General features: G+C 36.6%; 1 protein-coding gene across 5 annotated transcripts in view; it reads left to right on the forward strand.

Annotated features, from left to right (window-relative positions):
- Positions 1–14039, forward strand: part of C26H8orf34 (chromosome 26 C8orf34 homolog) — a 152358-nt gene that overhangs the window by 100079 nt on the left and 38240 nt on the right. For all 5 annotated transcript variants that reach the window (XM_048286775.1, XM_048286778.1, XM_048286780.1 and 2 more), the window contains one exon: positions 104–239. In XM_048286775.1, the coding sequence (XP_048142732.1) occupies positions 104–239 (136 nt within the window). The remainder of the gene's footprint in view (positions 1–103; positions 240–14039) is intronic.

The raw sequence follows: 14039 nt of genomic DNA on the forward strand, positions 1-14039 counted from the left end.
TGATTTTTGAGCAGTTCCATTTTTTAGTGATTCTACAGGTGAGGCTCCTTTATTGCTACAAAATTTAACCATGTGTTCATCCCATCATTCTGTCTTGTTGCAGAGGATCTTGATGATCTCAGAATGGAAGGAGTAACAAGTGTGGTATCTTCTGGGAGCAAATTCAATCAAACTCGAAGTGCTCATACGGCTGAGCCTCAAGCAAAGGTCACATTGAATATATGTGCAAGATGTGCCAGGTAAAATCAAAACAAAACCAGATCATACTAACTAATGCATTTTTTCCCCAGGTATTTGGCTGTGTATTGTGCTTATTGGCCAGGTGATGACCTCTCCTGTGCTAGAAAAAAAAAATTACTTAGCTACTGACTACCGTATCACCTCTGGCATTTGAATGGTGCAACTTATGTTTATGCTTGATATGTCGCATCAACAATGCATCAAAGAACATAGTCTGAGGCCTTACTTCACAGCTTGAAACTATTTTAAGCCCTTCTGTCTCTGAATTTCATTAGTTATTTGAGCTTCTGTGGTTTTTCAGGGGATGAATCAGGGAATTTAAAGGTTCAAATCCAATTTGAAAAGCACCTGTATAAATGGAGATTTAGTTGCACAGGTGCAGTTCAGGATTTCAAATAGTTGCTTCTTAGTACTTTATAATCTCATCCTGTTTCATCTCTGAGAAATAATTTAATCAGGTTGAACCTCTTTCGGTTTTGACAGCTGGAAATAATTTTTGCATTTACAGTATGAAGGCCAAATAAGCAGGTTGGTATTCCTGTAGCTTAGTCAACTCGAGAATGCAACACTAACAGAAACCCCTTAAATTTCCTGGATGAATTCTTCTATGTAGACAAAAGCTCATTTGGAGAAAGGATTTAAGCCTGTTTAAATGACAAAACTAGCCTTCTCACCCTTCTGTTAATGGTTCAGATTAACAAGAACAATACAGAGGCATGCCAATTTTATCTGCCTGCCTTTGCCAATGGCTGCTCTATTGTGTAGTTTGAGAGCGGATTAGCCGCTTGTAAATAAAAAGCAACCTGTGGTGAAATTAAGTCAAAAGTTTGGCCATATGCCACCCTACTCTTTTCTACTTTTTTCCCCCATTTTTCTCATAAATTACTAGTTTTCTAAAGCACTTATGTAGACAGAGGGGCTTCAAGACATTTTCTGATGCTCTGGAAGCATAACTACAGGCATAATGAATCACTCGTGCAATAGCATCTCTTTAGCAGGGTTGTGGAGCCTCAGGGAACTTCGGCTCACAGCACTGTCAGAGTAGCAGTGACTGGATGGCCTTGTAATTCTAGAGTTTTGCTTGTCAGCAGTGTGGCCTTATGCTTTAAGAAAAGAGCAAAAAGAGCAAACAAGCGAGTCATGGGATTCTTCCCAATTCATACAAACAAATTGCTTATGTTGTAAAATGTTTCCAAACAACTACCTACATGAATGTGTGGCACATTTTTTCATCTGCCATCCGTTGTCCATGGATTAACAAGTAGAAAGGTAAGGAATACAGAAACCTTACGTTTTCTAAATGGTCGTTCTGAACTTACATAACATCTTTTATGGATTACTATGGAGGTTAATTAAATTTTGAATTCCCTAAAGTAGCTGCTAACAGCAGGTGCCGAGATACTATATATTCTCTCAATCCTGCACACCAGGGAACAAACAGCTCAGATCTTGAGCCAAACCTAGCAACCTTGGCTATTGCTGTTGTTCTTTAACTCCCTGTAATAAACGATTCTGCCCTCTAAAATATGAGCTGGGAGAGAAAGATCTCACAAAATTCCTTTTGTCACTTCACTTACCAGAGAACGCAAAACAGTGTTTTATTTTGCCTATACACCTTCATTAATTTTCCTACCATGTTTAAGGAAGTTGGTGAAGAACTAGATGATGCCTACCATGACTGATTCTTTTCACTCTAGTTGCAGTTTAGCAGTTTCTTTAAACTTTGAAGGAATTAAAAAAATACACAATCTCATCAGGAGCAAGGGAAGTCAAAAGAGAAAAGTGGGTATTTCTATTGTATTCAGTAGTGAGGAAGCTCATTTTTTCTTCAAGGCGATAAAGTCTATCCATTCTTTTGGAGCATTCCTTCCTTCTTACTGAGGACACCTTTCCTCTCTTCAAGACAGTTATTAGTACAGTTAGCTCTCCCTTCAGTACCTTGACAGGGTTTTTGTCGGGAGCAGCTGAAGTAGTGGGTACAGACAGTTGCATAGAACAAGTGGCTTGTAAGACATGAAGACAGTTTTCTTCCTGTTTGGTTTCAAGAGCAATTAGATTTTCTGTTAGTCAGTAATATGGCCATTGAAAATACTGCTCTATAAAATTAGTCTGAGTGTTTGGATCATCTCACTGACTCAGTTTCTCAGTGTTGGCATTTGTTTCCATTGTAATGACAAAGGCTAGTATTTGATGTAAGGTCATACAGAACCTAGTAGTGTATTAATTTGTTTTAGAAATTATATTTTTGTGTTTTCATATTCGATTTTCTAAGTAGTCCTGTGTGCTGTACAGTGTATATATAAATACTATGTGATTTGATTGTAGACATGTTTGAATACAATTGAAAAAGAAGTCAATATAAGTTGTTATGCATGCTTTTTCTTACAATTAAACAGATATATTTCCTCTTAATGTTACTCATTTTTCAGTTGTACAAAGTGATTTGAAATTAATTGAGCTATTAATGGCAGTAGTGTTCTGTAGATAATAGGGTTTGTCAAGTCAGATTAGCAAATTAGGGTTGCTGAAGGTATTTTGGCTGTCATTAGGAGAAATAACGACTTTTTACTTGAAATTTAATTGGCAAAGTTCCAAATGTTAGAAAACGTGCTTCATGGCTCAGACAAAAAGTTGAATTTTACTCGTGCATTTGCATAATTGATTTCTTTCACCTTGCTGTATTTTTTTAAATGCTTTGCTCTGATTACTCTCCAGTCAATTTACCTTCTATGACACCTCCTTCAGACATTCCCCCACTTTCTTGGGTATATTGGAGCTTTTCTGAGAGAGGTTTATTTAAACAATCAAAGGAGTTTTTCAGTACTAGCTTTAATTAATTTGGCTTAATATTTTGTTTCCCACTTGGAAAGGACAAATATTCTTATCAAAGTTCCACCCTACTTTGTCATTAAAATAGTGTGTAAGTTTTGGACACTCCTGCTTCTAGGATTACATTTTCTTGCCATAGATCGTTAGCCTCCTCATTATTTGAGAATTAGAGTGAGCAGGTCTATGGCTATGTGTAGGTTACCTTAGCCTGAGAAGAGTGCTGGTTTCATTTTGTATACCAAATAAAACCACCTGCAGTAGGGTGCAGCTATATGTCTTATATTTCTGTGGCTTCTGGAGCTTCCTACAATGAGAGCACAGTGACTTGTGAGAAGAATGGACTGAACCAATGGTTTACTCCATGCTGAGATACTTGTGATCAGACTTCATTTTGCTCCAGTTTAGCTCCTTCCCTTTGTACCACAAAAAAGGAATGCCAAATGGAAGTGACTATAGTTAGAGATAAAAACCAACTTTGTTACAAGGCCAACTAAATCCAGTTTATATTGTGGAGGAAACCTGCAATGGTGTTGAGGCACTGTATTTGGGAAAATATTCTCACTTGCCCTAAGTCTCTTAGACAAAAGTACAAATTTGTTTGTTAATCATAAGAAATGAGACTCAGAATTGACATAATTGAACTAGAATAAAACTCCCAAACTTGTAAGTTTTTTTAGAAACTGATTTTTAACCTTCAATCATGATAATTTCACCAATCATCTTCAAATAATAAATAGGTAGATAGTTATCACAGACCAGGTCAGTTATTTTTAAAGAAGATAAAGTTCTCCACCCAGACATCTAGGAAATAAAAATGGGGAATTCTTTGAAGCTATCACACCAAATCAGTTTTTACAGCTTATGATTTAAAAAACTGAAACAATCTTCCCAAAACCACCAGAACCCCAAAAAACCAACACCGCCTGCAAAAAAATTCCCAGAGGGAGATGAGAAATTAAAGGAAGGGTTAATTCTACTGGAGTATAAATTGGTTTGTAGTCTGGCATATAACTGTAAGAAACAGAGAGCTTACTGTTTTCTGTATAGATGTTTCACACACGATGAGCGAAATGCAGATGGATAACAGCTTTAAGAGGTTTTTCAAAAGGGGAAGTAGCTCCCAGAACAATGTTATTCCCATAGCTGCTCTTGGACTACAGGGCAAGTTAAGTAGCATATTAAGTCATCTAAATAAAGGGGTGACATCATTCACAAGGTGGAACAAAACAAGGTTTATAGATAGAGAAAAAAGGCTACAAAAAACCCCCACCCTGTATTTAGAAGGTTTGCTTTTTTCTATTTAGCCTGAAAAATTAGCAAGGACACTTCTAGTAAAACAGATCTGTATTTAGATTATTTGAGCAAAATTGTTGTAATAATTCCTTCTTTTTCTAAGGGCACAGTTGGTCTGACTGACTTAAAAAATAGACTGACTCATTCTGTAACATGTTTTTGTGAATCCTTTCTCACATACAGGCAAAACAAATGAATTTCAGGTTTGGCCAATGAATCATAAGACATCCTCACACATTAGCAAAACTTGTATGGGTTAAATAGAGATTTAAATGACAATTTGTGAAAGCCAAACAACACTTCCATATTTCTCATCTATATTGTTATTTGCACATTGAGCGTTTTGCAAGAATTTAATCAACCATAAGGTAAAAGATAATATTAATGTACTATTGAATGAATTACAGGGGGTTTTCTTTTTCTTTTTTCTTTTTTTTAAGGACCACCCATTAGCCTTGTATGCCCACTGCCATGCTCAAAAGTTAAATCTTGTTCTTGTGGAGTCTTGCCAATGCATTCCTGAAAGTAAGAAGCTTTTTGTTTTTAATAGCGCAAGGGCTGCATTCATTCTTTTTAACATCAATAGAATACAAAAAAGGGGTTGCATGTGATTAAAAAAGAAATGGGATTATAGAAAACATACTGTGCCACAAGCTTGAAGGCTTCTGAACAAGAATGTTGGGAAGGAGCACTAGTCGCATACAAATGTGGGTTTGAGATGCAATGTTTTAGTTAATATTTTAAGATTAGCTAAAGCAAAAGGACAGTGTAGTAAGGCCTTTTAACATATTAGAGGAATCAAAAATATAGGTATAAACAAACAAATTACATCTATACATTAAAAAAAAATAAATGAGGCTTTTCTTACTGTCACCATGGGATGTAGAGTACAGTTCAAGTGTAGTAACTTGTATCCTTGAGCTGTTAATGTAGAATAAATGAGGTGCTCTGTGTATGCTGCCATTATAGATATTTTTGGAAAACTTAGTTTGAAGAAAGTACTCAAAAATTCTCATGCCAGTCTGCCTTGCCTGTGAAACCTTCATTGTTACCCTGCGCATCATCTGTGAGTTTTACTCCTTTAGGATGTCTTGTCCTCCAAACAGTCTTCAAGTTAGCTTGTTTATTTACCAGTTACCTTTTCTTTAACAATTTGGATCTTTTTAAGTCTGGTTTTCTCCAGTAGTCTCCACTATGTCCCTGCATACCTGGGATATAATCATATAAACTGTGTGGTACTATATGAAATTTAAGAATCACATATTAGTTCACTGCCATACACCACTGGACTTTGAGCAGATCTTCATGACACACAGCCCAGGAACCTACAGGGGAGGAGACAGAAGAATTGAAGGAGCCAGCTATAATTTGTCATAAACTTCAGATTAATGGTGGAAACTATGGAACTGTTGTTTGAATTGGCCATCATATATCTCTAGAAAAGAACAGGAATTAATTGGTTGGCTGGGGAACTCTATGGTGTTAATCTAGCTTCAACCATTTTATAATCTTAGAGTTTGTATGGACGTGCTTTATCTCAGTATCACAAAGCTCTAGCAATACTAATGAGACTTGAGGTCATAAAGAAGCATTTGGTGGAAAACTTGATAATGAGCTGTGAAGAAAATAGTCTGAAGCTGGACAAGTGAATCTAGTTTAATTATCAAAAGCAGAAAAGCAGATGTCTGTAAATAGGGAAAAACTGCTGTTAAAAAGCCATTTTACTGTATGCACTGTAATCAGACAACGCTCTTGAAACTTCAGGCAACAAAGAGAAAAATTAATGAAATTAATAACCCCTATGAGTAAGATCATAAATACTGATTAAAAACTACGTTTAAAAAATGGACAACGATAATGGAGTCCTGGAAGATTTCCTCAAGTAAAGGAAGGAAGCCTGCTGATCTTCCTCAACTTCCACTCTGCACAAGATCCCTTCCTTATTGTCTATGAATAGTCTGCTCTGTTTGTCATTGTGTTCCCTGAACAGAAACCATTTTCATGGCTGACTTGTGTTTTGAAATGAGATGGGTTCTCCTACCTTGTCCAGGCATGTAATCCCAAAATAACTCTAGAACTGGGGATGGAAGGGTGTCAGGGAATGGATACTGCACCATGCAACATCGGGATAGAGGCTGATTAGGTAGGGTGAGAAAGGGGCAACCTCCGGCATCCCCTGTAGATGGCATAGGTCCTGGAAGAAGGAAGGGTGTAACTTTTGTTTCTGGTGCATTTTTTTGGCAGGTGGTCTAGGTTTATGTTCTGCCAGATTAGACTAAGCCATCACAGTAGATGCTTCTGCTCTGTTTTCAGCAGACTGCTGCTGTTCAAGTCAGACTGTAAGATTTCTTTCCCAAACAGAGCCATTCTGGCATCAGTCACCTCAAAGGGAGTAATACCTTGAAAATGCATGCAGGACTAAATGACATTGAAACTCCATGGACTGTTTTCCCCTTATCCTGACTGTATGTAACAGTATGTGCTGCCTGGGTGACATCATAAAAGGCTATGTCTGCATTGAATTCTAGCAGGAAAAGTTCTGCATGTGCAAATATTCCTCAGCTGCTACATGAATTGTCAAAACTGCTCTGTGAAGGAAATCTGCAGATGCTAATTTAAAGGTGGTTCAGGTATGTTTACATGAACTATAATCATCTCTTTAACTGCAGTGTTAAGGGGTGATGGAATTAGGAGAACACCTGATTACAGTGAATATAAAATAACTGCCTGTTTTTCTTAATAGACTCTAATATTATTATTATTAATCAATAATACACAGATGTGTCAGAAAGAATAACCTCTCAAGTTCTCCATATAATCCCTTGCTTGGCTCTGTACACTGTGATGTAATACTGGGGAATGGGCACAGGTAAATGTGTGGTTTTGTACATGTATTTGCATAAAGAATAGTCTTTGTATGTCTGCCCAGTAGTGGTAAGGCCAGTGTAGTGACTCAGTTTCTGGCAGAAATTTCTGGTTTGTTAATTTTCCTGAAATCTGGGAACAAATTACTTCAAAGTACCAAGGGAAAAAAACTGTTTCCAAACTGAAGTGGTTGGTACAGAATGAATGTTGGTGGAAAAATTCTGTGATTAGTGTTCATGTACAGACTTTGAGGAGGTTTATGTCTTCAAATCGTATCAAAACTTTTGATTATATACACATTTTTTTTTTCTTTCCTGTCAGGCATTTCATATTATCTGACTGTGTATTATTTCTAAGTGGCTATTATTATAGTGAAGAAAGTACTAAACATTCCAGATGAATCAGGTCACTATTTTACGTTCTTTTTTCTTTATCTATTTTTTTTGTAACCTTAGTTTTATTGGACCCCTTGTTTAAAAGAGTTGAATTTTCCTCATGTTTGTTTGTGCCAGCTTCACAGACTTTGTCCTAAACAAAATATTTTATTTGCATATTTTTCCTTTTAATAGTGGCAAACAAGTAAATTAAACTCCATATGGTAGTGCTTTATAAATTTTAAAAATCTCCTTTCACTTTGGAAAATTGAGAACAAACCCCATATTTTTCCTTTGGCTTGTTGGAACTTCTTATAAAGTAGAAAAACAAAAATAATTACAGGGAAAAAAAAGCTGTGTTAAAAAAAAGGTATATTTTCACTTCGCTTTTTTGATGAGCTGAGTTTGGGCAGCGATTAATTTGCCCAATTTTGATGCATAAATAACGATGATAATGTGTTCATTGTCTTTGGATTTTCTAAGTGCTAAGTACAGCTAAAATCACTTTATCTTTCCCTTCCTGGAGTGGTGTACCACTTTAGTATCCTATTCTTTCAAAACAAGAGAAAAAACACTGAAGAAGAAAGTCATTCAGAAAATATTTTTACTAGCCTTAGTGGTTATCAGAAACAGAGACCATAAATAAATTTTCAAGATTTGGTAGGCTGACTTGCTAAGTTGTCAGAGTAACACACTGGCTTGCCATTTCTTTCACTGTCTTCTGTTTCTTTAGAACATCTTACTGTATGCAAAATGGAGAATATCTGTGTGATTTCAAATTACTTTTTGGGTTCATGGATGACCTCTGAAATGCACAAGATAGTATAATTTTAGTCCTAGACCTTAATTAGTTTCATGGCAAACTCACAATGAATGTGTGTTTTGGAAGAATGGCCAAAGTCTCTCTATTTTCAAAATCTTAACAGTGTCTTGGGAAGGGAACAATGTAAGACAGGAAATTTACATGAAGTGATTAGACAGAAATCTTGGAAAGATCAGACTTCTTTCCTCCCTCTTTTTTTTGCATGAATTTCCCACTTGGTAAATTCAACAAGCAATAATTTCAGTCCTATTGGAAGTTCCACAAAATATTGTGAAAATAAAAATATCATCTGTTATCAAAAATTATGTAAGCTGTGAAGTGACCAGTGTTTTCAGATGATGTATTTCCCTCTGTGTTAGATTTAACAGCTATTTTATTTCCTTATAGTCTGCACATATGGGGTAGACTTGTTGTTTTTGACCTAAATAGCTGTCAATCAGCATAAAAATAATGGAAGACTTCCATTTGTTTGGAGAAGGAGAAGTGTTTACATGTTAGTGAAAATAGGCTTAGACTTGAAACTTGAGCACTAGGTACATAAAATTTGCATGTGAATTACATCTTATACATACATCTTCTCATGATAAGTCTGGTTTTGGAGATGTGGCAGTGCACCAGTTTTATCTGGAGATAGCCCTGCTGTAACTTAACTGACAGGGTATTAATATCTGGTTTTGGTTATGCAGGAAGAGTGCAGCATAAGATGCTGTGAATTGATGAGGTGTCACTAGAATATCTTTTGTAAGAACTATTGTTCAACAGTACCTAAGAGGTTTTTTTTATTTCAGGCTGGCTGTTGAAAGAGAGAACTGGTTTGAGCAGGTTGGTGCACTTGTGAACATTTAAAAGTGCCATGGAGAAATTCTAACAGCAGATATAAAGGATTTTTTAGATCTTTTGAATGTATTAGTCTTGATTAGTAAAAATGAAAGCAGTAAGAGCATATTTGAATATGAAATTAATATTATTTTGCTGCTCCTGAAGATTATTCTGCTGTCTCTCAATTTAGTGGAGGGAAGCATCCTCTTCATTCTGTCCTTCATTTGTAGGTCTTGTCAAGACATCTCTTTCTCTTTTCCTCTACAAAACCCATTTAACCCCCTCAATAATTTAAAGAGACAAGTGCTTTACCAAGCTTTTCTCCCTTCTTTTCCTTTGCTCTCTTTGATGTGTGCTTTGCAAGCTAATTCTCTATGGCAATGTTTATAGATTCTTTCTGTTTTGTGCAACACTGTGATGTGTATTTGCCACAGCAGTTTCTTCTGGGTGAAAAAGATATAGGGAGGAAGCCAGGAGATCGTGAGCTTGGGGAAGCCTGTTGGTCATAATTTGAGGCTCTGGATAGCGGTTTAATATAGCTCTTAAAGACACAAATGCACACTCACACACAAAACTCTTTCATAAGTCCTAGAAAAAATGGTTCACAGGAGAAGAAAGAGTGTTAAGTCTGAAAAGACTGACAAAGACTGTAATTTTTCTCCTGTGAGATAATGGTTTGAAGCCAGCAGCAGATAAAAGATTGCCATAAGAATGGCTTAATTCCCCATCTTGTAAAAGGATTAGATAATTCAGTCTCTTTATGGATTCCTTACTCTGGGAAATATATTTCCACTTTTGGTTCTCCTCAGAAATAGCTGCAGAGTGTACTTATTTAAAGGCACAAAGACCTGCATTCAGACATTTTGAAAAGGCAAACAGCACACAAAAAAGATTATTTTGTAGGCTGTGTCAATGTGTAAGTTTTGCTCAGCAAGTGCATATTCTAGTATTACCAGCTGAAAACATTATGCTGTGCATTATCTATTGGTGACATGGAAACTTTCCACAAAAATCTCCAAGAGTGACTGCAAAATAGTGTGTTTAATTTGCAGAAGGAGAATGGATGTCAACCAAAATCCATTTTTAGCTACTGGTTTAGGAATTTTCAAGTAATTTGCTGTGTTCTAGTGTGTAAGCACTGAGAAATAGTGTCCTTAAGGAAGTGAGTCCAAAAGCAAGAGACAGAGTGTGGTTTGAATGGTATTGGTGAAAATGAAGTTATTTTAGATTAACTTTGTCTTAGATCAGGGTTAAATTCAAATAATACAAATGCTTTATATCTCGCATGAATAGAATTGCAGGTAGTAACAACATACTCCTGCCTGATAGCCTTGCATCACCCCTTTAAAGTGGATTTAAAGGAATTATAAATCTGTGTTGGGAAGCATGCTGATTGTGTCATTAAGCTTATATTCCTACGTTTTATTCAGAAATTGTATTAAATATCTGTATTTATTAATGTAGTCTTATAGTGTACTTTTGGAAATGTCTGCCTTCCTAGATAATGTTCTGCAGGATAATCCAATAGTCCTCATGCTTCATTTCTCTTCAATGCAGATGCTTCCTGTATTTTAGTGTATGGAGAAAACAGAAACTATGACACTGATTTCTTAATATAACCAGGTGGCATGCTGCAGAGCTTTTCTATTGTTGCTTCAGAGGTGGCAGCCACTCTCACTGCTCACCAAATTCACAATCCTCTGTTAGAGGATCCTCCTCTGATAGAGCTAAGACATTTTTCTTCTAGAGTTCATTGATCTAAAAGTCATATAAACTTCTTTTAAAATCTGATCTTCATTAGGAAGGTAGTGTGTGTAGCTAAGGCTGATGAATTTTTCCAGATAAAGAGTAATTTGCCAGTATATTTTTTAATAATATTTATTTCATATAATTTTATCATTATATTAACCAGTACAGTTTGTACTGGAAAACTGGCATCTTTTTGTCTCTGTACTTGTGAATACACTAGGAGTTTTTCTGGCACAGTTTTAATATTTTTATATTTGTAAAAGACATTAGTACGACAAATGGAATAAGTAAAAAATTCCTGGCTTTATATTTAGGTGCTGAAAAAGTGTTGGATTTTACAGCAGTACAAAGGAGTGCAGAACTTGTGGAGTCAGTAAGTCAAGGTGCATGAGATCAGAATTTGGATCAGTATGTTTGGGAACAAAGAATGAAGTAAACTCACCGTATTATAGGCAAGTCAGGACAGATGATTATGAAGCTTGAAATACTCTTACTGGTGTTGGGGTTGCTAGGGAAAGGTGCAAGAAAACATTCAATGTAACCTAAAAGCGTGTGGGGCCTTTCAGGTCTTTTGTTGTCTGATCTCTGTTGCTATAACTTCCCTGGAGTTATGTATTTGTCCTAGGGAAATTATAATTCAGTATTACAGTGCTGTCAGAGAGAGATGTAAGACGTAGATGTGAAGTTTTAAATTACAGAAAGGAAGAAAATTATTTGAAAGCAGAAAAAAAAAGGAAGTACAATAAGTCAAATTTATCCTTCTTCTCATCTCTGACTAAAATTCCCTTTGGCTGCCAAAGGAACATCACCATGTTGTGTGTATAATAAGTTTCTTTTGTTAATAAGTTCATGATACTCATTAATCTTACAAAATCTATATTAGAAGTTTTGATCCAAATTAATAACTGCTTCATGAAGAAACTAACTATAAATCATGGAAGTATTTGTTAGGATTTTTTCAAGAGAATAGGTAACCTACTTTGAAGTAATTTAAGGAAAATAAGTGATTCAACAAGTCAAAATCTCCTTAAGTAAGATTCTAATACAAACATGATACTACTTCTGTGTTTCAGAGAACTTTGTTGCTGTGGCCTTAAAAATATACACCTGTTCTGGCTGATCATGAAAACAACTTTACTGCTCTTTTTGCCGAAAGATTTAAGGATTCTTTACCAAAATTTCCCCTACTTCTCACCATATTCAGCTAAAAGAAGTCAGCTGAGTCTTTAGCAATGCAGATCAAGAATTTTCCAATTAAATACGTGTTTTCAGGAATAATGTTTCACAGAAACCAAAATGTTTTTCAGTGTTTATTCAGATTCAACAAAATTTAGCTGACACAGGGCAGAGCAGAGAGAATGGCTGGAGCTGCAGTGCTCAGACTTGTAATTTCCCCCCTCCTCCTTGGAGAGTGCCCTTTACTGTCCTGGAGCCTGGAGGAATTTTTCTTCACTACTAAAAAGTCAGCAGAAGGATTTGTATTTTCTTGAAATAACAGGTTTTCAGGATTTCTTCTCAAGTTGAGTTTGAGTTTCTGTTGGTGTTCGCCTCTAGAATTTGAGCACAGTTATCCAGCTCTGGTTTGCTATGTTTAAAATTAAAATTAAGTCCTTAGTTGTGCACCAGAACTTGAAGGCCAGCCACATGCACAGTAAGTATATAACTCTCACCTGTAGTTGTTTATTTGGGATTAAAGAAGATTTTGTCTAAAAATGATAACCCTTCTTCTGGTTCATTTTAGGAAGGAATAGAATGGGATTTTGATTATTTAAGTGACATTTCTGGAAGACTAGGTCAAAATAGCATTAACCTAAATATAATCTAAATTTCTCTGTCTGTAAGTGACAATCACCCTCTGAATTTTATTTGGCTCTATAAGTACAACCTGTACTATACACTAGTACAAGACAATTAATAATGCACATACTTTGGATCAGTAGTCTATACAAAGAACAAATACTAGAGAGCATATATCTCACTATGAGATATCCAAAGCATTTCCATTGCTTGAATTTCAGAATACTTTATGCCTTCTCCTTAGGCTCTGATGTTAGAAAGTACCTAGGCTTGTAATTAAGTGTTTATAATTATTTTTATTAATCCCATATAGTCCTTGGAAGTATTACGTGAACTGTATTGGGGTTTTTTAAATTGTAGTATTCTGCTATAACATCAAATTTACTTTAGTTTCTCTAACTACTGATTTTAAGAATGTCATAGAACAACAGTGTTGACAGAGAGGACAATAATTGTGTATATCTACATTTAGTGCACAGGAGGAGTTCCCAGGTAGGAATTTGTCCTGCATCCAACCTTGACAGGTTGGAGAGATGGGCAGAGAAGAACCATCTGAAATTCAACACAGGCAAACGCAGAGTCCTGCACCTGGGAAGGAATAACCCCCCTGCACCAGCACAGGCTGGGGGCTGACCTGCTGGAAAGCAGCTGTGCAGAGAAGGACCTGGGGGTTTTGGTGGACAAGCTGTCCATGAGCCAGCAGTGTGTTCTGGTGGTCAAGTAGGCCAGTGGCGTCCTGGGGTGGATTAGGAAGAGCCCTGCCAGTGGGTTGAAGGAGGTGATTCTAACCCTACTCAGTCCTGATGAAGCCACATCTGGAGTGCTGTGTCCAGTTCTGGGCTCCTCAGGACAAGAGAGACTGGAGGTCCTGGAGCTGGTCCAGCGGAGGGCTACAAAAATGGTTAAGGGACTGTAATATCTCTCTAACAAGGAAAGGCTGAGGGAGCTGGGCCTGTTCATCCTTGAGAAGAGATGAGTGAGAGGGGGCCTCATCCACGTACACAAGTGCTGAAGGAAGGGTTTCAAGAGGCTGGATCCAGCCTCTTCTGAGTGATGCCAAGTAATGGAACAAGGGGCAATAGACAGAAACTGATGCACAGGAAGTTCCACCTGACATGAGAAAGAACTTCTTTACTGTGCAGGTGACTGCACTGGAAGAGGTTTCCCAGAGAGATTGTGGAGTCTCTCTCACTGGAAATATTCAAGAACCATCTGGACACAACCCTGTGCTATGTGCTCTGGGATGACCC

The sequence above is a fragment of the Corvus hawaiiensis genome, chromosome 26 (assembly GCF_020740725.1).
Source record: "Corvus hawaiiensis isolate bCorHaw1 chromosome 26, bCorHaw1.pri.cur, whole genome shotgun sequence".
Lineage (NCBI taxonomy): Eukaryota > Metazoa > Chordata > Aves > Passeriformes > Corvidae > Corvus > Corvus hawaiiensis.